General features: G+C 42.8%; 1 protein-coding gene across 4 annotated transcripts in view; it reads right to left on the reverse strand.

Annotated features, from left to right (window-relative positions):
- OPCML (opioid binding protein/cell adhesion molecule like) overlaps positions 1-16,754 on the reverse strand; it is a 1,085,522-nt gene extending 1,068,768 nt beyond the window's left edge. Inside the window, exon 1 of one of the 4 annotated variants that reach the window (XM_040483570.1) lies at positions 16,323-16,754. In XM_040483570.1, the coding sequence (XP_040339504.1) occupies positions 16,323-16,594 (272 nt within the window). In that variant the 5' untranslated portion in view covers positions 16,595-16,754. The remainder of the gene's footprint in view (positions 1-16,322) is intronic. The other 3 variants (XM_040483569.1, XM_040483571.1, XM_040483574.1) reach the window with 3 other exon arrangements.
- Positions 16,755-26,673: the final 9,919 nt, after the last annotated feature.

Below are 26,673 nucleotides of genomic sequence, written 5' to 3' on the forward strand. Positions count from 1 at the left end.
ACGCGGGGCTCGAACTCACGGACTGCGAGATCGTGACCTGGCTGAAGTCGGACGCTTAACCGACTGCGCCACCCAGGCGCCCCAAGAGACATGTTTTAAAAATGTCTTACTTACTCCATGGTCAGAGTAGGGCCTCCAAGGAGCAGGGCTACTGGATTCTGCTTAAGAGAGTCCCAAAAAACAAGTTTCTACTGGTATTGAAAACCGCACATATCTCAGTGATGCCCAATGCATCCTAACTCAACTCTGCAGAGTGGGATGGATAGCATAACATCAAACTAGAAAGTTTAGAATGTGGAGCAAAATATTGGCTTGCACACCTACTTAGCTTTGTCAGCCAAGCAACACCGTGTTATCCTGGGTCCTCCAAGAACCAGACATCAATACAGGACTAAATGTGCAACACATTTACTAGGGGAAACATCTGTGAGAGAAAATGGAAAAGGAGGTGAGAAAGACTAGAGGATCCAGCAGACTACAGTGCCAGTCTGATCCCTAGTGAGTTGTTGGTGGGGGGGCCAGGCAGTAAGTCTGGGTGGAAGCAGAGAATGAAGTGTAGTCCTAAGGAAATTTTGGCAAGGCCATTGGGGACCCTCAAGTCAAAGTTTTCCAAAAGAGGAGATCATATCTCCCAAGAATAGACCTGACCTACTATCTCTGTCCCACTCAGTCACTGGCTGAGAGCAGTATGTGAGAAACATGGCCTCAAAGCCAACACAGCAATGGACCTGACACAGCAGATGCTGGGATACTCGGTCAATTATATTTATTGTAGTCAAAGATCTGAAAGATACATTTTCACAGCTGCCACCAACACCAGGACAAGACTTCAGTCACTTGAGGGTAAAAACTATGCTCAGGAAGGTGTGTGCATTTCCAATTTTCCTTATAGCTAGTCCTTTCTGTATATGTACATTACTATGGTCTAATAATATCTCTTTTGAAAAATTCTAACCTTACCTCTGCTGGATTTTCCTCAGGGGAAAGGGTACTTCTCAAGCTAAGTCAGGAAAGCTAAGACCTCAGTGTCTCTATTGTAGGTGGTCCCTGCAGAAGAGCTGACACAGAGGGAAAAGAGTGAGAACTCTGGAAAAATCATGGGCACTTGGAAAGGTTGGTCCTTGTCCTCAGCTTTTTCTTCTAAAGACTATTTTGCATTTATTTCCTGTTTTGATAAACAAGAGAATATTCCTGACATTGGTCTGTGTCCACTGACACATAACTCAATTTTTTACCACAATAATATTGTTGAAGAACATTGCAGTTGCTCCAGGATGGGGTCTTCCATAGCAACAGTATTGTACCAATATCCAGAGTGATCTGTAGCCAAGGACACATCCCCATGCTAAGTCCCAGAGATAAGCAGCCAGAGTTGAGACATTAGGATCATTTTGCCAAAGATGATTTGATATTTCTGTCTTGATTCTAGTCCCAAGGACACAGTATGACTTAGTGCAGTGGTCTTCAATGTGGTGCTTGCCCCCAGGAATGGTCTGATGTTACAATGATGTGAAGGAAAGGGATATTAGAATACCTATTATTATTCATTTTTATCTTATACTTTATATCATCATACATGTGTGGCAACATATTATCATTTCTACATAAATAAATAGATTGTGTGTACGTGCTTTAAAGCAAAAAAGTTCAGAGGCCACTGATAATACTGTGAGTCTTAATTTTTGTTTTTTTAATAGCAAAAAGTGATGGTACAAAATAAGTGAAGGTGAAGCTACTCTGGTTGCTAAGAGCAGCTGTGGTCAGGGAGTGGGGAATAGACTCCCATCCACTTAGCTTCAGCAGAACCTTAGGGCTCTGAACAACACAAATAGGACACCATAGGCAGCAGGATATGGAGCTGCTGGAAGTAATCTGAGAGGCATCATCTTGGCGGAAGAAAACTAATTAGAGCTGAGCAAACTCTTGAGCAAAGCCATCAGTATGAAGAGTCCAAACAGCTATGAAGAGCTGGGCAATAGAGCTGAACAGAGGAAGTATCCTAGGCAAGAGTAAAGTAGTTCTGAAGAGGCGATTGGAGATAAGAAATTTTTCCTAGCAGAACTGAGTAGATGAATAACTATGGCAGGTTTTAAGAGGGACACCTGTAGGGGCACGTGGATTGCTCAGTCAGTTAAGTGTCAGACTTCAGCTCAGGCCATGGTCTCCAGGTTTGTGAGTTCGAACCCCATGTCAGGTTCTGTGCTGACAGCTTAGAGCCTGGAGACTGCTTCAGATTCTGTGTCTCCCTCTCTCTCTGCCCTTTCCTTGCCCATGCTCTGTCTCTCTCTCTCAGAAATACATAAACACTAAAAAATTAAAAAAAACAAATTAATAAAAGGGACATCTGTAGCCATAGGTGAGTGCAGGAAGGGAACAAGCAAGGATGTCCTCCTCCATAAGCATCACCTACCAAATTAGCAAGGAAGACTAGAGAGTTCTTAAATCTCTTTCCATTTCTAACATCCTATGATTAGAAAAAAAGTGGAATCCTATGACATTTCTGTTTCTGATGTTACAGAGACATAACCTTCAAAGCAAAACAAAACAAAAGAAAAAACAAAAAAAATACTTTTTTCAGTGAATGGGAGATCGATTCCCACCTACTTAGCTGCAACCAAGCCTGTAGGCTTTGGACAAAGCAAGTTTAATGCAGAAAAGAGGGGTGGTTAACTTACTAGCAGAAATTATTAATGAAGAGGAGGTATAGAGCAATGTATCCTTATGGGTGGGTGGTAAGTAGGGGTAGGCTGGAAGGCAGGCAGTTATTGTACATACCCAGGTGCCCTGTGTTTACTCGTTAGGGTTTTTGATATTTCTGAGTTGCATGACTTGCCCTCTGATAACTTGGGCATCTGTCTGTCCACAGACGTGTTTGCCTCAGTGGCTAAAAGTCACTATGTAGCACCTCAACACTGGGAAGGTACCCTGCTCTGAGGCAGGAACATCTTCAGGACTCAGACATCTTTCTCCCTGATGCATTATCAGCTCCACTCACTGGGTAGCTGTCTCTTCCTCTGCCTGTCTCTGTCCCTGCATCCTCTTGCTTGGTAGCCTAGGGATTCATCTTTATCCTCCCTTGTCTTTGACTTTAAGTGATGCATAGTTCCACTTTCTTCTAACTTTCCTTCCAGCTCTGACACTTGCTCCCTGGCTTCACATTGACTCTGTCATCCTCCACCAAATGTCCAGTGCAATACAAAAGAGGAGAAATCCTCAAGGAATTTTGAGAGAGTACTTAAGATATTTCTTTTTTTTTTTTTTTAATTTTTTTTTCAATGTTTATTTATTTTTGGGACAGGGAGAGACAGAGCATGAACGGGGGAAGGGCAGAGAGAGAGGGAGACACAGAATCGGAAACAGGCTCCAGGCTCTGAGCCATCAGCCCAGAGCCCGACGCGGGGCTCGAACTCACAGACCGTGAGATCGTGACCTGAGCCGAAGTCGGACGCTTAACCGACTGCGCCACCCAGGCGCCCCAAGATATTTCTTACGTATCCATTTCTTTGAACAAAATGAAATCCAATCACAGGCCTAAGTGAGAGATCTGCTGATAGCTAACCAAGCCCTATGGCCAATATCTGGGAGCCATAACAGACAGATAAGTTACACGGGCGGGCTTTCTCTCCATTGAAAAAAATCTATCACAGCCACTCTCTTCCCAGATGCCATCATCAAGAAGCAGAAGAAAAAATGTAGCCATGAAGAATTGAAAATAAAGAGGAATAGAGAATGTAGGGTTCCTTTATAGGGGAAAAAAGCTATTATGTATCTTTGACTTCTCCCCCATCTTCCTGATCTCTCTTCCATTACTTCTGCTACCTTTTTTGGTACCTGTTGCCCTCTCAGGCACAAAGACTTCAGTGATGCATCTGGAAGTCTAACCTGAGGAAATGTCACCAGTTCCTCTCTCTTTAATCTATAAGTAGATGTGCCTGCCTGAATTTCATACTCTGCCCTGGCTAACTGGCTTCCAAAAAAGCATCCACTGTTTCTGTGGAATTTGATCATGTCAACACAGCTTCTGATGCATATGAGTGAGACCTAGGGCTGGGAGTTGTGAACTGAGCAGTTCAAAACCAAAGCTAGATGGTGCAGCCCTACATCTTTGAAAGTCTGCTCACCCAAAGTTACTCTCACCGATCTTTATAGATGTTAAACTATGATGAAAAAAAAATTAATTTTCTAGTTCCAAAATGGAGCTATGCCCTACCTCACCTAAGATAACACAAAGACTCAGTATGTGGTTAAGGTTCAAGCAAGCTGTATTCTACTCCAGAGACCAAGCTTATAGTCATGGTCCACTTGCTTTAGCTACTCAGAAGACAGCCCAGCAAGATAGACAGAAAGACTCTTACCAAGTGCAATGTGCTTAGAAGATTCTTGGTCTCAAAGGCCCTTTCCAGAAATGTGGGCCACCTCACCATCTCCACTCAAGCTGGGTCTTTTTCTGAGGCTATTTAAACTGAACATGTTGGGTTTAGGCAGGGTACAAGACAGGTATGTGACTCATGAGATTACCCTCTTTCTACCACCCAAGCAACACTATTGAATCAATGGATCTCATCCTGGATTCAGCCCAGTATAGTCTGTGTGGGTTTGTGGGGACCTGTGTGGGTTTGTGGGGTTTGTGTGCTGTACAGTTTCCCTACATGCCTGGGCAAAGAGGACTCTAATCTCTAGGTATTCATTTAATTAGCCCATATGGGAACAAATTAGTCCCCTCTCCATTATGTGTTTAGGAGAGCCAAAGAGAACCCTTCTTCCCACAAAAGTATTATTTTCATCAACGCACTGCTTCCAGAAATTCTACTTTAAGTTGTGACAGCACAGGCAGGTGTCATTAGCCCAGACCTGGCATTCACAGAGCTGAAGAGCTCTTTTTTGCCTGGCTTTAGGCTCCATACTGGAGCTCTTCTCAACTCCATCTGGGTCTCTTTCACCCCAACCAAAAAGCAGAGTTCATGTTCTCAGCAGAGCCAAAGTAGCTCAGCTGAGGAAACATAAAGCACTTATCAGTACTCTCCATGGAAAAAGGAAAAAACAACCAAATATTGCTTTAAGACTAGAGGAGTGAATGCAGGAGTTGCCTGAAATAGGCATCTTCCTCTAAAACAAATGTCACAGGCAATTTGGTTTATGCTCCACTGACAATTATAACCATAACCCACGACAGTCAAAGCAAGACAGAAAATCAGGAGTAAGGAAGTTTACACAGAAAAAGAAGAGAGAAATACTCAGACAGAATTGGCCAACCCAACAGACAAAATAAGACCTGGCAAGTTAGAACTGTAGAACATTTCCAAGAGGGCACATCTATCATGCATTTGTTACCACCCTTATGGCCACCCTAAGAAAGAAGTAAAACAAAGAGGATTTTACAAAGAAGATTGAGTCTTGGAGACGTTGAACCACTTGCCCACCACATTTCAGTTCAGAAATGCAGAGACAAAACCAGAGACAGTGTCTTTTGCTTTCTAGGCCAGTGTTTTCATGCTCTCCCATAAGGTAATGGAGAGGGTTAATTGTCTACTTAAAAAATAAATAATATAAATGAAACAAGGAAAAAGAGAAGTTCCCTTTTACTCCCAAGGTCTTGTCCCAAACAAAAAGAGGAAAAGACCCATAAGAGAAAGATGCAAAATCCTGATAGCGGTTTTCATCATCCTTTCCCATCTGGGCCTCACCCAAAGAGGCATCCACCCCAGTGCCAAGTAAGACTGGGCATTCTCTTCTCCATGGGATAAAGCCAGGGGACTCCCAAGGAAACTCCAGCTTCTCTTGGAGCTTGTAGGCTGACGGGCTATTTCCATCTGCCACATTCTCTCTTCCAACATTCTCCTCTCTTTGAGGAGAGTGGGAAATCCCTTGGCACTTGGCTATGCAGAAGAATAAGGTTGGCTTGTTCAAAGAAGCCAAAGGCTTCTTTAGGCCTGTCTTTCTTGAAACAGAAATGCCCATAGGTGCCTGGCCTCACCACTCTCATGTTTTAGCAATCCTGCCATCTTACATGTATCATTGCAACCATCGTTGGTCATATCTGGCATATCATTGAACTCTTGCTTTCCATTCTGCATTTGTCTATAGCTGTTTTGAACCTATTTTGATTCCACCCATCCCCATGTTGTCCATTCTGAAAGGCAGTGTGATGGTGTAGGAGTGGAGAAGTAAAAAGACCTAGACGTTTTGGCTCTTTCACTCACTAGCATACAAGATAGTTATGATGTACGTGGATGTGCTTTGTACACTGCAAGTCACCATTTAAACATGAATCATTAATATAGAGACTCAGGCATTCTTAATGTGGATTTTCTCTTTCTTAGTTCAGAGCCAAGACTGAATAGACAAGTTTAAAATAGGTATTTTGATGGCATAGTGATGATAGATGCAGGTGTCTTTTCATAGTGTGTAGACTAAGCAAGTCAGGTGGACACATGTCTGAAATTCAATATTGTACTACCCTGAGCATATCATTCTGCATATCAAGAAATGATTGATTTTAAGACATCTCCTAGTTCAGTTACAAAGGTCCTTCAAAGTATGAGAAAGCCTCTGAAAAGGACAAGGTTTCTCTTTTGTTTCTTGACCCCTCACCTGAATCGTTGGGTAAAAGATACTGTGGAGTTGCCCTGTTCCATGATGTTCTTTGTGCACTAAGATGAGAGAGCTTCAGGGAAACAGAGTAGTGGCCAAGGTTGTAAGTTCATTTTCCAATAGTGTACCAGAGAGGGGGACAAAGTTCAACTCATCCCTTCACTATCATGCTGAAATGACACTAGGCAGGCTATGAACACAGTTACTGAAAATGCTGTGTTCAAAAGTTGGCTCAGTCACTATGTGATAATGTGACCATGAATAAGATACTTAGACTCCCTTTGCCTCAGTGTCTTCATCTATAAAATGAATTGAATGGATTAGATAATCTGCAAGGCCCTTTGCAATTCCAGTGACCTTTACTTTTCTAAATAAATTAATGTAATTTATCCAACTTGTTGATCTTGGGGAGTGGTCAGGCATTCTTTCCTATCATCATGATAATATTTATGAAATGATTGTATCTTCATGCCCAAAAATCACTCTAGACCCCAATCAAAACTCTAAAATGCCTGGTTTCTTCCAGGAGGAAACAGCTATGGGCAGAATCTAGCAGTTAACACAGTGAGAGCTCTTTATAATCCTTCTGATGGATTGGGGGTTGAGTGATGCAATCTTAAACTTCCACATTAAACCACTGAGAGAACACCAGTTAAGGATCTGAGATTATTAGACTTCCAGAAATGATGGAATTTCCAAAAACAGTCTATTCCTTATCTCATATAAAGATTGCACCTGGGGCGCCTGGGTGGCGCAGTCGGTTAAGCGTCCGACTTCAGCCAGGTCACGATCTCGCGGTGCGTGAGTTCGAGCCCCCCGTCGGGGTCTGGGCTGATGGCTCAGAGCCTGGAGCCTGTTTCCGATTCTGTGTCTCCCTCTCTGTCTTCCCCTCCCCCGTTCATGCTCTGTCTCTCTCTGTCCCAAAAATAAATAAACGTTGAAAAAAAAAATTTTTTTAAATAAAATAAAATAAAGATTGCACCTAAACTGAAAAATGTGGCTTGTGAGCAGGAACTTGAGGACGGATTCTCTTCTTAATGCTCCCCAAAAAGGCTGTCAGCTTATTGTGGGTTTACTTTTAGATTTTATTCTTCAAACATACAAGGAACGCCTCTGATATTCCTATAAAGTCTCTCAGGTCATCCATATCTCCCCGTTCCATGCACCACCAGCCTTTTCCCATCTGAACTACTGCAGTAGCCTCCCACTGGCCTACCTCTTGCATGTCTGCTCACCTCTAGTCCATTCTGCAAATGCAACAAGAACAAGAGTCAGAAATGTAACTTATGATCTTCACCCCCACCACATGAGTCACATCAGTGGTGTTCCATCACTTCCAGAATAAAGACCAAAATGATAAACATGACTTTAGGGGTGAGGAGGGTGTTGATTCTTCTAACTTCTTCCTAGACGTCTCATCTCATCTTGCATTCCACTCGCTACCTCTCCATTGCAGCCCAATAGAATGTCTTCAGATTATTTCCACTGTGTTGTCTCTGTGTATCTTGTTCACTCTGCCTCTTCCTCTGCCTCCTCCCTTGGGTTTGGATAATTTTCACTCTTCATCCTTCACAGCTCATCCCAGTTGTCACTTTCATAGGAAAGGCTTTGCTGGCCTCCCTGGCAAGATCAAGCCCTCCTTATAGGCAATCATATCAGCACATATTTCCCCCTCCAAAGCCTTTTCTCAGTTGTGATTTCACAACCATATGGGTATTTATTTGATGCATATCTGTCTCACCCACTAGATTGTAAACTTCACAAGAGCAGGGACCATAAATATTTTTGTTCAGGCATTGAATTCCTAGTGCCTAGCATACTGCTTGCCACATAGTAATCACTCAATAAATAACATGTGAAATAAGTTAATGTGCTTGGCGCTTAGAGCACTTCCAGGTGAATAATGCAAGATCCTCCTATTCCAAATCCCACAGCCATGAAACACCAAGTCTGAAATAGGCAAGGCTACAAAAAATGACTGGGTACAAGGAATGAGAAAGGCCTTTTTCAATTTCTTCTGATTTGTTGAACCCCTTTTTACCTTTTCCATAAGAACATCAACCCATTTAAGTTTCAATTGTTCAAGCATAACTCACTCTTCCACTCTTAGCATCTTACTATCTGTAACTCAACATTTTACTTCTTGTGAACAACACAATTCCTCCTTGTACTGGTAAAGGGTATACTTATTGGTGCCACAGGCATGACTCTGTTTCAAATAATTGGGGCCATTTCAACAGACACCCTGATTAAGTCTGCTAAGTAATTTGGGTTTGCATTAAAGCAAGAGCCCACATCAGGACCCACATCTGTGTTTACGGAATGACTCTCACTGTCAGTCATGTCTGCCGCACCATGTGATGTGAGATCTGAAAACATGCAGCTCTAGCTCCAAGCTGCTGTGTGTTTGGTTGGTAGCTCAGAGCTGGTGTTTATTGACAAGCATGAACACTGGAGTGAGTAATCATTATAAGCATTCTTTGCACATTTTCATCTGCCATTAGCAGAGTGCATCTCCATGCCTCTGTGTCCTTACTCTGCAGATGGGGAAGTGGATGCGCAGGCTGAGAACCAGGGTCCCAGATGCCTATGAGTATTCAATGGAATGGAACAGAATGATAGAATAGATGATCTGACACTTGGTATTTGTGTGACCTTGGCTGATTACCTGTGCATTTGTCCATTCAATTCACCTACTCACTTAATCAACAAATACTTTTGGAGCACTTGTTTAATACCTGCCATTGTGTTAGGCACTGAGGATATGCTAGAGAACAAAACATGTTCCCTACTTTTATGGACCATGGTCTAAGAAGGAAAAGAGACATAAAACAAAGAATTACTTTAAAATATATGGACTCACAATGTTAGAAAGAAGGCACCCAGTATCATGGACTTGCATAAAAAAGAGGCAGAGCTAACCTAGTATAGAGCAAGGAGAATGCTCTACTCTCCTGGGAAGCAATATTTAAGCTAAGCCCTAAAGGATGGAATGGAAGTTTAGCCAGAAACATGATAAGAGGATCAGGTAACCTCACAGATGAAGCCCTTGAAGAAAGAAAGAACATGGTGTGTTTGGGGGGATTGAGACACTCCAGAGTGATTAAAGCCACCAGCTGGGAGGGGAGAGAGGTGTGAGATTAGATAAAATGAGAACCACGGCCGGTCATGGCTGGTGAACTATGTTGAGTACTTTGGACTCTATTCTACAGGCAACCAGAAGTCTACCTGGTGTTATAAGCAAAGGAAAGCAAAGATCAGAATTGGGCAATATCTGCCTGGCCTATGTCATGATGACTTTGAGGAACAAATGGGGCCAAAGATAAATTTTCCAGGTAAACCATAGAACATGAGATCATCATTATTCTTCGTGTAACCACTAAGCAAACTCCCATGAATGGTAAAGCCTGTGAAAATTCCCTGTAAATAAAGGTTCAAAAGTGACCACTCAGACCATTTCAGAGACTCTCTCTTGAAATGACAAACAAGCTGGTTTTCTCCATGTTGGATTTGAGTGTGTCATTTGACTGTCACTTATCATCCCCCACTAACATACAAGCAGCCATTCCAATCAATGGCCTGTGTCCTAATGCATTGATTCATCTTGGCCTTTACAGGGGTCTCTCTGCACAGCATCTCTGCTCATTAAAGGAAATGTGCTTGCATCATAATGATAATGCTCTGCACTTACCCAGCACATTGCCCAGGGGTGTCTCAAAGCATTTTGCAAACATTTAATTAAGTTAGTCTAGTGACTGCAGGGGAGTCCCTAGCGTCTCAGCACCAAAGGGTCTGGGTAGGAGAGAGGTGATAGCAAACAAGGCAGCAAACAGGCCTGCCTCCAGCACCAGCTGGAAGGGCTCAGAGGTAAGGGGGTCAATTTGCAGGGGGTCTCTGCATCACTAGGGGAAGCACCCACACATCTTGGTCATGGCTGTATCTGGTAGAGACAACCTGTAGGCTCCTTGCCATAGGTGCCCACAGGAAGAACACCAAGGCCTGGAGGCCACAGAAGGGAGTTCTGGAAAGGCAGAGTTAGAAGTCAAGAGGAAGTGGCTTGCTTTCTTTAAGAAGTTATGTATATGATTTTAAGGGTAGCTAAACTCTCATCTGCATGTGTACTGTGTGTGTGTGTGTGTGTGTGTGTGTGAGTTGACATTCAGAAGGGAGGGTAGAGAAAGGAGGGAATGTGATTCACAAACCTCCAGGAAGGCAATAGTAAGCAAATTGTCTTAAAGTTTTTCTCTGGTTATAGGATTTCATTTTTCCCTATCCTCAGAAGTACTTCAATTTTGCCCCAAGCCCTACAAGCACCATTGTCTCAGTACAGAACTAAGTGGTATAGGAATCTGGTAAATGGAACAATATCCATGCCCCACTGTGTTACCACCTCCCTGCCCTTCAGGAAAAAGCTGAGGTAACCAAGGCCTCACAGATTAAGAAGCAAAGCCCAAGTCTCTGTTTCCCACCAGTAGAATATAAAAGCAAGAGGGACAAATGTCCCCAGGAGCTCGGTGTCTATAGCAGGGTCAGAAGGAGTGGGAGAGTGGAGCAGAGCCATCCCAAGGTGATGCCAACCTGTTTCCTTCCTCTGAGTGCCTGCTCAGCCCCTGTGTCTGGAAGGTGCCACTCAGCATCCAGATGTGCTAATATTCACCGCTTCTGACAGCCCGGCTTGTCAGCAGCCACAGGCCATCTGTGGGCTGACACTTGAGTTCACTGACAGGAATAGCCAAGCTTTGCTTTCCCACTGTCCTCTCTCCCCAGTGCTAGCCAGCTGCAAGCAGATGGCAGCAGGCCATGGGCCGCTATTTAGTGAGCCAGGGACAGGCAAGCCATAGTACAGGGCCATGGGTGATGGGGTTCCTGGAGTGGCACTGTCTAGTGCTGATGAATAATTCCATGTCCATAGCACCCCACCAAAAATATTGCAAAGCAATGTTTTGGGAAACCATTGGAGCCATGTCTGCTGCCCTAGTTTTCAATGCAGAGAAACCAAGGCCTGGGAAGCTCAAGGTCAGCATGCATATCTCATTGGGAGTCCAAAAGGAGAATACAGAATAATTTCCTGTTTTACTGGACCTGTGTTTCTTGGGGCAGGAGAGCATCTTACTTAATAGATTTTGTTTAATTAGAACCTGTCTTACTGAGTAAATGAATGGATGAATTATGTTCTGCTAATTTTCATTGCTGAGGTAAAGCCCTGTGTGAGCTGGTATGGGCCAGGCTTGTCTTCCTCCTCCTTCAGCAATAAAGAGTGCTGTCTCCTTCTGTGCACAAGCCTCTTTTTTTGCCCTATTGCTAGGAGAGCAGAATGAGGTGTTTTGTTTTTGTTTTTAATGACAAAAATTCAGACATGTTCCTTTTGTCTTACACTTTTGGACAAGTCTAAATGGAACAAGAGCATATGTCACTGGAACCCATTCCACAGATTGGTAGGCTGAGACTCAAGAGAATACCTTGAGCCAACCAAAGAAACCTCAAAGAACTCCTAGCCAGAGTTGTCAGTCCTCTGCTTTTCACACCTTTGGAGGCTTGGGCAGAATCCCACCTCATGATATGTGCACTCTGCCCCATGAAGCTCTGACACAGGTTTGACACAGTGAGCATCAGGTATAACTGTCAGTAGCTGATGTGGGAGGCCCAGGCCCAGAGCTGCTAAATAATAAACCCAGGCAAGTGCCAACTGTCTCAAGACTTTTCTTCTGTAATTTTCCAGGCTACTGAGACATGGCAGAGGGTTCTAAGAATGAGAGAAAGCACAGAGCAGACAGGATTGAAGCAACATGCCAGGACCCCAAGCCACTCAGGATCTATCCCTGATTAATTTCAGGTTGAGCAACACTGCCTGGCTCCAGGCTACTGAAAAAGCCATCTTTATGAGGCTGCCGACACCTGTCTCCTTCTCAGACCTGCTATTGCCAGTGGGCCAGTGCTGAGTGCTGACAGCATGTAGTCTGACCTTATTAACATGCCCATTATTTGTAAGGGATTGAAAGCCACAGGGTAGGTTGGGAAAAAGAGGCACAAATCTATGATTGATAAAAGGATGATTAGGTCTTGATCATAACTGGATCCTCATTCCTTGTTCATATCTCATTTGTAGTGAGTCTAGGCCTCGGATACTCCTAATGGCAAAGGGTTCTCCTACTTGGTCTCTCAGGCAAACCAGGCAATCTTAGCCAACTCCTCAACTCTGTGCTGGTGATGAAGTAAGGGATGGGGAAAGAATTCACAGAAACTTGGCTATAGAGCCCACCCCAGGACTCACCCCAAAGCCAAGTATTCCAGCCCAAAGAGCCCAAGGCCCAGGGCACTTCTCTGAAGGGAGATGTAAGAAGCACATGTGCTGGGAAGAGAAGAACACTGTACCTCACAGAACTGCTTATGCAAGTCCAGTGCTCTCAGGCCAAGCCTGATTAAGTAATGGAAGATGTGGCTGTGGCCATGAATCCAAGCTGACAGAACTGTGCATGGGACATAACTCAGTCCAGTGCAGGTAGATGGGGATGCTTCACAGCTAACTTCCCTGCTTAGAGTCACAGCATAGAAGCCACAAGCAGGACAGGGCCAAGGAGAAGGGGGCAAACAGGAGGTAATGGTCTGAACTTGAGGAAAGAGGGACTGTGCTGTGCTCCAGGGAACTGAGCCTTGGCCACTAAACATAGCAACACCTCCTCATCCCCAGGATCCTGCCATTTCTTACAGCTGAAGGGAAAAGGCAAGCAGAAAATGGGTTTCTACAAGAGTTCTGCAGATCATAGACACATAGATTTTAAACTGCAGACCAAGTGGGTTTACAGCACTTCAGAAGGTTCTGGGATGCTGATTAAAGTCTTAAGTCTGAGATGGGGGCAGAGAGTCTGCATTTTAATCCTTTTCCCCCACCCCACCCCCACTCCATGATTCAGATGCAAATGTACTTTCCTCCAGGTTTCTCTTGACTTGCTTCCCCCAGGTACCCATCTCTCCTCCTACCTAGGACCATAAAAGCTCTTGGCCTCAGAAGCTTCTTGAGCCTTGGCGTGACACTTAAATTGTCAACCTATGCCCTCTCCCAATCTTGGGTGGGGGTTCATTATAGTTTCCACTTGCTACTGTCTTTCCTATCCCAGAGAGTCAGCCCAGAAAAGCAATTTATGACCATCAGTCTCCTCCTGGAAGGCACCAAGAGACAACAACATTAGCCTTAAAATTATTCTGGGATGGAAACATGTTTACCAAGAAACAGAAAGCTGCAGAATAAAATGGCATCGAGGCCTAACCAGGTCAGGGTTTCATTATTACATTAGCCTCTGTCTTTAGACACAGGAAAAGTAAATGGCTAACGAGCTGGTATTAACCCCGATGGGAGAAAAAGCATGTGAAACAAAGAAAAAGAAAAGTCTAAAATCCTAATGAAGGAAGTAAGAGAAGCAAGGAGGAAGTCACAAGTAAGCCGTTTCTGCTAATCAGAACTTCTGGGTACAGCCAAGTTTCATTTCCCACAGGAATCCTTCATGAAGTGATGTTTTCCTTCTCTCCACATACACTTCACAAAGCCAACTTTTCCTCCTCCCTGTGAGACCTCTCAGGCCAGGCTCCTGGCACAACCAGCATAGAGAGCAGCCTCCAAGCAGGACTGACACTAGGCTCTCCCCTGTGCCCTGCCTTTGCTCTGCATCCACCACACTTTATTCCAGGGAGAGCTGAAGGTGCTTGGAGGTCAGGGTCATTCCCTTGAGCACAGCTGCCTTTAGGTATGGAGGCTTCTCCAGCAAGCAAGGCCAACACTCCCCACCAATGGAGTAGAGCTGCGTTTTCGGGTGCCATGGGACCTCTAGAGGGAGGTATCACCCTTATTCCTTCAGGGTGCACTGCAATGCAGCTTCAGCTGACTAGGACTCACCCCCTCTCCTTTTGAGGTGTAATTTTCTGATTCCTGCCAGAAGAGCAAACCCACAGCCCAGAGCACTTGGGGTGAGGGTCCTGAGCTCTGCTGCTCTGCCTGCTTGGACCCCAGAACAGTGGGAGGAGCGCAATCTGGCAAGAGGAGGCCCTAATAGCTGCCAGCCAGTCAGGGACTTGCTCACACAGGAGAAAGTTTGTCTTCTCACACTGTGAACCCAAAGAGCCCACCTGGCTCCCTCTACCAGGCTGGAGCAGGTACTGAGTATTCCCTCCCTGCCCTGCCTCCCCCCCCTCCCCCAACATTATCTGGCCACCCCCCCCCCCCCAGGCTTGAATCTGGAAGAAGGACAGCATCTGGCACTATGAACTTTGCAGCCTAAAACAGCCAAGAACATGGTTATGCAAAGCTCATCTCTGCTACAAAAAGTACAATTAAAAAAAATTAGAAAACATCATACAAGGGGTTTCTTCTTATTTTTGAAAGTTACTCCTTTCTTCTTTCTCCCCAGTCAACTTTAATTTTTCGAATTTCACTTTGGTAGCTTAGAAATACTTAGGACTTTCATTTCTTGAGAATAAAAATCAAAACCAGTGATTCTGTATATAAAAATATAAAATTATATGTTCTACCTATATCAGGATATATAAGGTTTAAGAACCTCAGAATTTGTGTCTGTGTATATATGTCTGGGATTTTACATTTAAGTGAATGTTTACCTAAATGCATGTATCTCAATTTGGGGAAAAAAAGGAAAAGAAAAGAAAATCGTTACTGGGTTGGGGTTTAGTATGGAAACCCCACAGACCCTTTGATGCTGCCTAAAACCTTGGCAAGCATAACCAGTCCCTTCAGCATTGTTTGAAGGATGCCTGCAGGCATTCAGTTGTCTGCTTGAGAACGGCATGCGTGCAATTATCAAATCTATTAAAACGTGTTGGGTTTTGCAACACTTCCACTAAGCTTTTTCTGGTAGTATTGCAGCATCTTACCTGTGTCACTGCAGATTTGTTTTCCCCAAACAAGTAACTGCTGTGATAGCTAGAATCACATCTAAATCATTAGATAAGATAGGGGAGGTGCTGAGGAGAATCAGGTAAATCCAGATTCCCAGCCTTCCCCATGAGAACATTCCAAATTCTGTCAAGGGAAATTCACATTTCCCAGGTGAGGAGTCAGAGGAGACACGGAGAAGATTGTGGATTCCAAAGGCATAATCTGCCCATTTGGTGGAAGGGTAAAGAAAGGAGGAGAAGTGGTAGGCAAGAAATACAGGAGCAGGGGGAAGGGGGGGGCAGGGTTCTGGAGGAAGGGAGGGAGGAAGGGGTGGAGGGAGAGGAGTGGAGAGAAAAGAGACAGGAAGAGAGACAGGAAAAACAGAGATACAGGAGCTGGAGAGGTAGACACTGATTCAGAAACAGAGAGACAGCAGATGGGGAGAGAAATAAGGATGCCCCGTCTGCCCTGCAGGTCCCAACACAAGCATCGACAAGGATTTACAACTGGGAGTTTCAACCCCTCTTCTCAGACCCATGGGACCACAACTGGTTAATGCCAGTTGGTACCTTGCAGAGAAACAGCGGTGCCTCACAGCAGGGTGCAGCTCTCGAACCCAGCTCACAGATCGCATCTCAGGGAACAGAGAGCAAATCCTGTGCTGCAAGCATCTGCGTGCCTGTGAGTGAGGGAGCGATGTGTGTGCGTGCATACAGCAAACCTACCTCTTTCCCCCACATGCGTCTCCCACTCCCTCTCTTCCTCCTGGGCTCTCCTCTTTCCCCCTTCTTCTTCTTCTCTAACATCTCCAAATCGCCCCAGGAAGAGAAAGACCCCTTCCCCGTACCTGGGATGAAGAGCAGGGCGGTCGTCGCGGAGAAGACGATCCAGCAGGCGGGGTGGTACATCTTGAGGCTGCGGTGTCTCAGCTGCTGGGCTTGCTACTGCTTCTGCTGCTGCTACCGCTGCTGCCTTCCTCTGTGCTGAATTCTGAGCAGGTTTAAATCCAATGTTTGCAAAGGGAGGGAGAGAGCAAAAGAGAGAGGGAGCAAGAGAGAGCGCGCGAGAGATGGGAGCAGGCAGGCAGCCTCTCTGATTTTTTTTTTTTTTCTTGCACATACACACAACTGGTAAGAATCATCAGCACCAATCTGTACAGGGCTCAAAGCAGACCTCCTCCAAGGCACGCATTGGCTCCACTCTGCTGAGCGACACCCGGACGCTTTCCTATCTGGGAGGTTTGACTCCAAGGGGAGTTGAATCTTGTCCCTTCCTCACCCCTCACCGGAGCACGGCAGTGTGCACCGGTGTCTGTGTCAGTATGCCAGAGTGTGGCTTCCGTGGGGACACACGAGCGCCTCGGTGGGCAGTAGGGAGGAGGCTGAAACTGTTGGTGTCATCCTTACCCAAGCAGGGCTCAGGACACAAGAAAGGAAATGTTACTAAAGCCCAGGCCAATCCATTCCTTATCATTGTTCTGTCTTCCTGGTCTCCAGGTAGGGAGGCAGAAGGAGCCATAACCCACAGAGAACACTGAGACCTTTAAATCTATCCCTGCTCCCCCATTCTGCTATTAAGAGCACTTGGAAACAATTCAGTTTTCCCAGCAGGAAGATGGGTGTGTTAGGATTTTTTCACCAAGGATGCAGAGAATTGGCCAGTTCCCCACAATTAGAGCATTCTGAAACTCTACCAAGACAAGATGCTATAGAAGCCCAAACAATTGCTATGATTACAGCATAGGCAGGGATATATTCAGATTAGATCTCAAGGAAAAGGAAACTTGCTGAAGTCATCAGAAATCTTCAGGAAGAGGCCATGAAAGAATACCTGTGGCTTCTTGTCTTCCATTTTTTGCTTTTCCATTTCACAGTCCAGCCTGTCCCACAGTAGTTCTGGATGTGATGTACCTCAGAATTTCTCCTGCTCAGCACCTGCTCTAACACGGCCTGTAGCCTTCCCTAAAGCATGCTTGTGAGCAGTATGGTTTGCTTGCTGAGTAAATGCTACCCCTGAAGTATTCTTTGGACTTTGAGGATCTGTGATAAGATCCTCAGGTATTATAGAAGGAACTGAGCAGATATATTAAAACACAACTTCTGTCCCGGGCTTTCCTCCAAAGATCCACAGTGCCTTGAATTCCCTCCCACCTCAAAGTGTGTGCAGGGTTGGAGATCTTAAGTGCCTGTCCCCCATGTAAGAGCACCTTCCTCCTCCACTGCAATGGTTAATATTTCCCCCAAGTACCTACTACAGCACAGGTATTCACATGTATCTTTTTAGTTAATCCTCACCATGGCCCTGCCACATAGGCTTTACCACTCCTGGATTTTAATAGACTGAAACTGAGGTTCAGAGAGCTTTGGCAACTTACTAAAAGCCATGCAGCTAATAAGAGTTGGGATTCAAACCCAGGTCTGTCCTACAGCAAAAGCCACCATTTCTACTGAAGTGGTTATGCCTCAATCAATTGCCAGCAAGCTACTTCAGTCTAACAGAGTTCCTCTCTTCCTCCAAAAGGAACCCCATTTGTTTTTAAAGAAGTAAGACAATTAATTACTTCCCTTCTTATAAACAAGTCTGAAAGCTTTATGAGTCAAGTAGAAAATATATGATGAATATATATAATCATCACCTGGCACTTACAAACTATGTACTTAATATAAAGTCCTTTTTTAAGGCTGGGAATATAAAGAATATAATTTGCTCTTCTTTGAAAAGGGTATACAATATATTTGAAAAGACCAGCCAAAAATTAAAATACCTTTTGACTCTACATAGAAGATAATGGACACACACATAATCTACACACCAAAGTTGAAAACATGCCATTCACAGAAAAATCGATCTGTGAGTCCTTTGAACCATGCTAGAATCCTATAGAAGTTTATAAGAATTATAACTAATTGCTGAACCTGCTGCAGAACAGAACTGGCTTGAAAAGGGAGGGAGGGACCAGGTAGACCAGAGAAATTAGATGGATATGCCAAGTTGGAGAAGCTGAGGAGACACAGACAGAAACCCTTTAGGGGAAAACTGGGGAGGACTTTGGGGAGTAAACAGAAGACAGAGTAAAAGAGGCCTTGAATTCCAGATCAATGATATTTAGAAATTCCCTACTGCTGTTAAGAAAAAAAAAAGTTATATCTTTTTAAGCAGGGAAGCTCTATGAATAAGGGGAAGTTTATTTATGTAAGTTAATCTGGATAAGGTGCACAGGGTCTATTGAGGCTGGGGTACTTGTTAGTAGGTCCGGCCCAGATTTGACACCTTCTGGAACTAGGTGGTAACAGTGGAAGAGGAAAAGCTAGGGGCTGGGTGTGAAACAGAAAAATTAGTCTCAGCAACTAAAGGCTTCATACAAATCATAGACATCACTTCTGCACCCTCTGTGGACCAAGATTTTGAAATATATCAATCACATTTTATCTGAAGACTTGTCTTCCTAGAAAGTGTCATTATAACTTTTTGAGAGATGAGGAAACCGAGAGTCAGAGAGGTTAGGTAATTTATCCAAGGCCACACAGTTACTTAATGACGCAGCTAAAATGCAAACCCAGGTTTTTCGGTTTCCAAAGTGAATGCCTCCCTGAGAAAAATTCGTAATTCTGAGTACTCTCATTTTATTTCATATCTGTGTGCCAAGTCCTCTGTCATTGGCTTCATATATCCCTTATTATCTTCTCAACAAGCTAGTGAACTAGTCATTATTATTCCCATAGTGCTCAAAGAGCTTAAATAACTTCCACAAAGTCACAGAGTTGTTCAGACATAGAGCCGGGGTTTGGGGCCAGGTCTGCCTTCACCAACAGGGCTTTCACCACAAGGAGGAGAGAGAAGGACTTTTACTCCCTCAGCAGGCACTCCCTGAGTGTCAACCATGTGCTAAGTGTTATTTTAGGTTACCCTGAGATGCATAGGGCAGACTAACCCCTCTCTAGGTAAAAGGACATACACACTACCCCTTTGTGAGCTATTTGGATAGACAGGAATTAACCTTTATCTCCCTTTATTGGACCAGACACAACGCTAGGAACTTCATGTATGTTTTCTCCCCTATCTCTATCCTCATTCCACAGGTGAAGAAATAGACACACTTATAGAAATCTCCAAGTTCCTCCTCCAAGGATAAGTAATGGAGACATTTTGGTCTGTTACAACCAAGTTTATGTTCTTTCTTATAACAAAGTTTATGTTCTTTCTCTACTTCCTGTGAGTTACATTTTTTGTTTTAAAACACCCCATTTATTCAACCAGACTATTTCCTAATACACACATGCATGCACACACACACCCTGCATCTTTAATTAAATTCACACTTAAGAAACATCAATATATATCAAGAAATATTTTAGTTTTCAAAATGTTATGCCTAATAAAATCTTCCATAAGGAAACACATAAATATGTATTTTTACTGATCAATTCTTCTAGGTCTATTATATGATTAAAATATGTCTCTTTTATTTAAAAAAAAGAAGAAGAAGAAATGTATAAATACATATTTAATCAATAGATGGCACCAACTCTGAAAAGAGATATTACGGTCTACTGGGTCTATTTAAACACCTTAAAAAAATACAAATACAAATAAAAATGCTTCAATGCATATTTACTAAGGGGACTGTTCTCCTCTCTGGGGTAAATAATATGCAATTTTATACCTTCTATGATTTTTTTTTTCCTCTAAAGCAAACAAAATCATCAAAACTGTATTTAAATAGCAATAAGGTAGGGGAACAAACCAACCGAAACCAGGCAATTGTGCAATGAGGCTGACTGTCACACTTTTACTCCAGCCTATGCTTCTTTCCTCTGGACCAGGGATGGTTGTTAGGCATACTTCTTCAAATGCAGTGACTGGCTTCTTAGAGCTAGATGTAGAATGGGGAAGGCTGGGTCACAACTGGGACCTTCTCCTGTGACAAATACACCTGGGTCCCTGTCTTACCTCTTTCCCTACTAGCTGTATGGCCTTGGGTAAAGAATACAAGGACTCTCTGATCCACATTTTTAAAAACTGTGTATACTACCTTTTGGTACTATATATATTCATTCATTCATTCACTCATTCATTCATGGAATAAATATTCATCATGTACCTGCTATGGGTCAGGTAAATATCTACTATGAGTGATGTACAGGACATGTAATATAAAGCAAGATAAAATTATGACTGTCCTCACCCACCTAAAATTCAGATTAATAGGAGAGACAAATATTAATCTGTTAATTGTATCATTGACCACATTTATAAGTGATTATAGAAAAAAAATACAGGTTGGTAGGAGAGCACAAAACAAAGGGGAGATGGAGAGTGTGGGAAAATGCCCTAAGAAGTGACTTCTAATTCACATTCAGCAACTTTTACTGAAATCAACTCAGTAAATAGTGTTAGAATGATGGATCACTGCATTTGCAGCCTGACTAAGGGACAAGGAAGGATAGAATTTTAGATATTGTAACACTGGGATTTTTTCTTGTAAATAAAAAAAAAAAAAAAAAGGTACAGATGGTAAAATACTACAGATTAAAACCTAACTCTGTCATTTTAGCTTTAAATATTCCAAAATGAACTGGAGCCTCCTGGGCTATAAGCGATTCCCTCAGAGCAAGCTGAAGACTCTGAAAGGTACCATAACTCCCATAAACCACAAGGTACCATTTAGTCAAAGGAGCAAGAATTGATTAAGCAACTGACTTATGACTGAAAGAGTAAACACTTCTGAAGTCCCAGGGACTGCAAACCAATCCCTTCCATAAAATAGACACATGACACGCATCTTTCAGACATGTGAACTAGGACTTCCCCAAGGCCCTGCAGAGAATTGACAGAGCTAAGATTGTCTTAGAGCTGTCTTAGAACTATCTGAATCCAAAGACTGAATTTTTTCCATCACACTTTATTTTTCATTTGAAAAAACTTTAATCAAAGAATATATTACATGATTTACCTTTTACTAGTACTAAAAGGCTTATGATTGAAAACAGGATTCTAAATCTCACTCCTCAGAAGCAGCCACTTCTATCTCTTCTACCTATTCTTTTTAAAAACCTATGGGGTGCCTGGGTGGCTGAGTTGATTAAGCGTCTGACTTCAGCTCAGGTCATGATCTCACCATTCGTGAGTTTGAGCCCCATGTTGGACACTGTTCTGACAGCTCAGAGACTGGAGCCTGCTTTGGATTCTGTCTCTCTCTCTCTCTCTCTCTCTCTCTCTCTCTCTCTCTCTGCTCCTCCCCTGCTTGTGCTCTCTCTCTCTCAAAATAAATAAACATTAGGGGCGCCTGGGTGGCGCAGTCAGTTAAGCGTCCGACTTCAGCCAGGTCAGGATCTCGCGGTCCGTGAGTTCGAGCCCCGCATCGGGCTCTGGGCTGATGGCTCGGAGCCTGGAGCCTGTTTCCGATTCTGTGTCTCCCTCTCTCTCTGCCCCTCCCCCGTTCATGCTCTGTCTCTCTCTGTCCCAAAAATAAATAAAAACGTTGAAAAAAAAATCATTAAATCAGGAAATAAAAAATAAGCAGATTAAAAAAATTTTAATGTTTATTTTTTTTTATTTTTTTTTCAACGTTTATTTATTTTTGGGACAGAGAGAGACAGAGCATGAACGGGGGAGGGGCAGAGAGAGAGGGAGACACAGAATCGGAAACAGGCTCCAGGCTCCGAGCCATCAGCCCAGAGCCCGATGCGGGGCTCGAACTCACGGACCGCGAGATCCTGACCTGGCTGAAGTCGGACGCTTAACTGACTGCGCCACCCAGGCGCCCCTATAACTTTTTAAAATTAGCTATTGACTTTGTACCACAGAAGATAAGGATTTAGTCCTGTTCGCCACTAACCCCCACAAATCTCCTTTCATTTACCTGATATAAATGTCACAATTTTTAATGCATCAATATTTGGTATTTACATTGTTATGATTATTTAACTATTGTCTTTCTTGTGTACCTTTTTGCTTTTCCCAGAGATGATATTTGCCTTTTTGTTTCATTTGCTAAATTTTTTATGGACTTATATTTAAATGTCTCCAATTGCCCTGTAGAATTCTATAATTCATCTCAGTATAATTAAAAACATCTAGCAATCAGAGCACCTGGGTGGCTCAGTCAGTTAAGCATCTGACTTTGGCTCAGGTCATGATCTTGTGGTCTGTGGGTTCCAGCTCCACTTCAGGCTCTGTGCTGTCAGCTTGGAGCCTGGAGCCTGCTTCAGATTCAGTGTCTCCCTCTTTCTCTGCCCCTCCCTGGCTTGTGCTCTGTCTCTCTTGCTCTCAAAAATAAATAAACATAAAAAAATAAAAATACATCTAGTAATCTATCAGTATCATGTTTTTTAATGCTTATTTTATTTATTTTGAGAGAGAAAGAACAAGCGGGAGGGGTGTGCAGAGAGAGAGAGAGAGAGAGAGAATCCCAAGTAGGCTCTGAACTGTCAGTGCAGAGCCTGAAGCAGGGCTCAAACCCACAAACCATGAGATCATGACCTGAGCTGAAGTTGGACATGTAACCTAGGTTTTCTTTCTTGGTGCTCTTCCTTGTTTTAATTCAACACAGTTTTTAACAGTTTGCTGAGAAAACATTGATAGATGGCCATTATGCAGGACCTTGAATACTCAAAAATGTCTTTAATCTCACTCAACTGAAGTATGGTTAGTTCAGCTGCCAATAAAATTCTAGTTTGAGGGACACCTGGGTGGCTCAGCTGGTTAAAAGTCCGATTCTTGATTTCAGCTCAGGTTATGATCTCATGGTTCCTGACATCAAGCCCCACATCAGGCTCTGCACTGATGACACAGAGGCTGCTTGGGATTCTCTCTCAATCTCTCTCTCTCTCTCTCTCTCTCTCTCTCTCTCTCTTTCTGCTCCTCCTCCATTCATTTGCACACACATTCTCTCTCTTTAAAAATAAATAAATAAGCATTGAACAGAGAATTCTAGGTTGAAAATTATTACCCTCTCTAAATTTTGAAGCCATTTCTCCATTTTGACCTAAGTTTAAACATTGTTGAAACATCTGATTTATATCAATTTGCATTTTTGTATGTTAATGACTTGATTTTCTCTCAGTAAACATTTAGAATATTCTCTTTATCCATAGCTTTCCAAAATTTCACAAAGATGAAATTCTTCATGTGGATCTGTTTTCTTCCATTGTATCAGGCATTCAGTATACTCTTTCAATATAGAAATTTCATTTTATTCAAAACTGGGTATTTTTACTTATTTTTTTCAAAGCTTTGAAAGTTTTCTCTCCTCTATACTATTCATTCTTTGTGGAATTTCTGTTAAGTGACTATTAGTTTTCAGGATTAGTTCCCTAATTTTCTTATATTTACTCCTCTCTTTTTCTTATAAGTATTCTTTATTTTAATTTCCATTTATCCTACTGATTTAAAAAATTATTATCAAATTATTAATTTCAAAGCTTCCTTGTCTGATTTTTTATAGTGCCTATTCTTTTTCTATAGTTACAATATCTTCTCTGAGAATATTAATCAACACTTGGTGATGTTTCCTTTTACAGTCAGCACTGTTTCCATTTCCTTTGTTTTATTTTATTTTTTAAATTTTCTTTTATTCTGCTTATTTGTTTTTATATTTGTCTTTCATGTAAGAAAGCTTCTTCAACCATCTGGTGATCTTTGGTCTTCTTTTCCTATTTAAAAGTAAGCAACAATAGACTGGCTGGCATCTGTGTTTTCCAGTGGAGTTTATTTACTAGTGGACGCTTTAAAAATTATTAGGCAAGGAATGGCCTTGGAACCATTTCCTCCAAATGTCAGTATTGTAGGTCTGTCTGTCTTGAGTCACTCAGGTTTCCAAAAGAGGCCTCCATTCACCCACCAGGATGGTAAAATCCTGTTTTCCAATATTCTAAAGGTGACCAGTGGGTTTTACCATTCAGGATGGAGATCCACAACCTCTCTATTTTCACCAGGGTACTTCAACTGTCTCTTGTTCTTCAATTGCTTCAAAAAAGTTAATTTCTCATTCACGGGATATAGGAGAAGCAGAATGAAGTGAGGGTGTGTCTAATACAGGCTTTCAATTCATCCCTTCAAATTTCTGCCTTTTGAAGTACCCTGTAGCTGTCATTCCTGGGCTGTCCTGGGTTCAGTGGTATAAACCCACATAGTTCCATTTATACATCCTCTGCAGATGCCTTATACCTCTGTTTTGTTGTTGTTGTTGTTGTTGTTGTTGTTGTTGTTGTTGTCGTGTGTGTGTGTTTTACTAAATCAGTTGCCACTCTTCCTTTTCTTTTCAAAGAAAAACCCACTGTCACCCATTATTATTTTTTCTTCCAACTTTTTGCCCTTGGGGTTTGCACCTTTTTAATCCTTTGCTATCATTTTCATGAAATTTGAGAAGACACTGAAGACCAAGATGGCAGCCAGCTCTCCATGATGAACTGAACACTAGTTCATACACTTGGTACCATAAAGCAAAAAAGATTACAAACAAAATTCTCAAAACACCTGGAACAAAAATCTGTTTTTCCAATATAAAGCTAAAATCCTTCATAAATGGAAGTAACTAAAATAGGAGCTAATGTTGCTGATGTACGTATCAAAGACTTGGACATTTATAATCTCATTTATTTGTTTCACTCCCATATGAAGTAACATAGAGACGGAGTTAATTAGCTCCATTTTCCAGGTAGGGAAATAAGAAGATGTTGCAATTTATTTTTTTAAGTTTTAATTTATTCATTCATTTTAAATCATCTCTATATCCAAAGTGGGGCTGGAACTCACAATCCTGAGATCAAGAGTCACATACTATTCCAACTGAGCCAGCCAGGGCACCTGAAGGTGCCCCTGAAATTTACATATATATTTCAAAAGACCCAGAGGGAAGAAGCCAAGACTAAAATCCACATATTCTAACTTAAGTCTTAAGTGATCAGTTAATTCCAACAATGAGTACTCCTTTCAATCATTATTATTGTTCTTGTTGTTGTTACTAATTACATAAGTATCGCCCTGGTTCACTTACACCTCAGAAACTGGCTAGATTTATTCAAGATAATATATTGTCTAATCTCACATTATCATAAAGCCTTCCACTTAGATATGCTTGATCAAATTTTAGCGAGGTATTGAAGAAAATGGCATACAATTTTCACCTATATATGCGTTTTTTTTTTTTTTCCCCAGGACAACTTTCAAGAAAGAGCTGAAATATTCTAGCTAGTGGAGAAAAAAGTCACAGGATGCCCACACCACGTGTAAGTGGACATGCATGGCCAAACGCCCATGCCTACCCAGAGCACTGTCCACCATCTTCTCCCCAGATTTTGTCTCCCTTTCTCTCTCTGTCCTTTCTCCCCACATTTCATTTCCTGTCTTCCTTTCCTCCCTGTGTGAAGGGGCTGGGATGGATGCTCCCTGCACTCTCCTCTGGATGAAAAGGCTACTCTTCTCTCCTTGACATCATGTTAGTCTGTGAATAAACATCTATTGATTTGCATTTGGGGGAAGAAAAAGAGAAAGGGGGGGTGAAGAAAAAGAAAAACACACAGCCATACATTCCCTGACTACATGGCTACCAAGGGGGACATGGTCAGGCAATGGCAAAGAATTTTAACTGTGTCTCTTTCTCTTTCTGCCTCCCAACTCCTCCAGCCTCTCCATCACACCAGCTGCTGTTTTCCCCCCACCCAGCCCAGGCCCACTTGCTGAGAGGCGTCCAGCACAGAGACAACATCTCAGTCTTCACCCCTCCCCCACTCATATGCTCAGACATTGCTGACACTGACCCTTTGTGTGAGACTGGAGACCCAAAGAAGTGTTCTTGCAGTATAGGAGCTCAGGAGAGGCAGGAGAGCCTATTAGCATAGGCTGGCCCCAGAGACTACTTGACAGTGACTTCAGGGTTCTGCCTGCTGCTCTAACTGATTTTAAAATAAAGTTCAAGGGGGCGCCTGGGTGGCGCAGTCGGTTAAGCGTCCGACTTCAACCAGGTCACGATCTCACGGTCCGTGAGTTCGAGCCCCGCGTCGGGCTCTGGGCTGATGGCTCAGAGCCTGGAGCCTGTTTCCGATTCTGTGTCTCCCTCTCTGCCCCTCTCCCGTTCATGCTCTGTCTCTCTCTGTCCCAAAAATAAATAAACGTTGAAAAAAAAATTAAAAAAAAAAATAAATAAAATACAGTTCAGGTAATTAAAAAGTATACAACTAGGGATCATACACTTAGGT

This window comes from Herpailurus yagouaroundi, unplaced genomic scaffold (genome assembly GCF_014898765.1).
Source record: "Herpailurus yagouaroundi ecotype Mexico unplaced genomic scaffold, PumYag 161, whole genome shotgun sequence".
Lineage (NCBI taxonomy): Eukaryota > Metazoa > Chordata > Mammalia > Carnivora > Felidae > Herpailurus > Herpailurus yagouaroundi.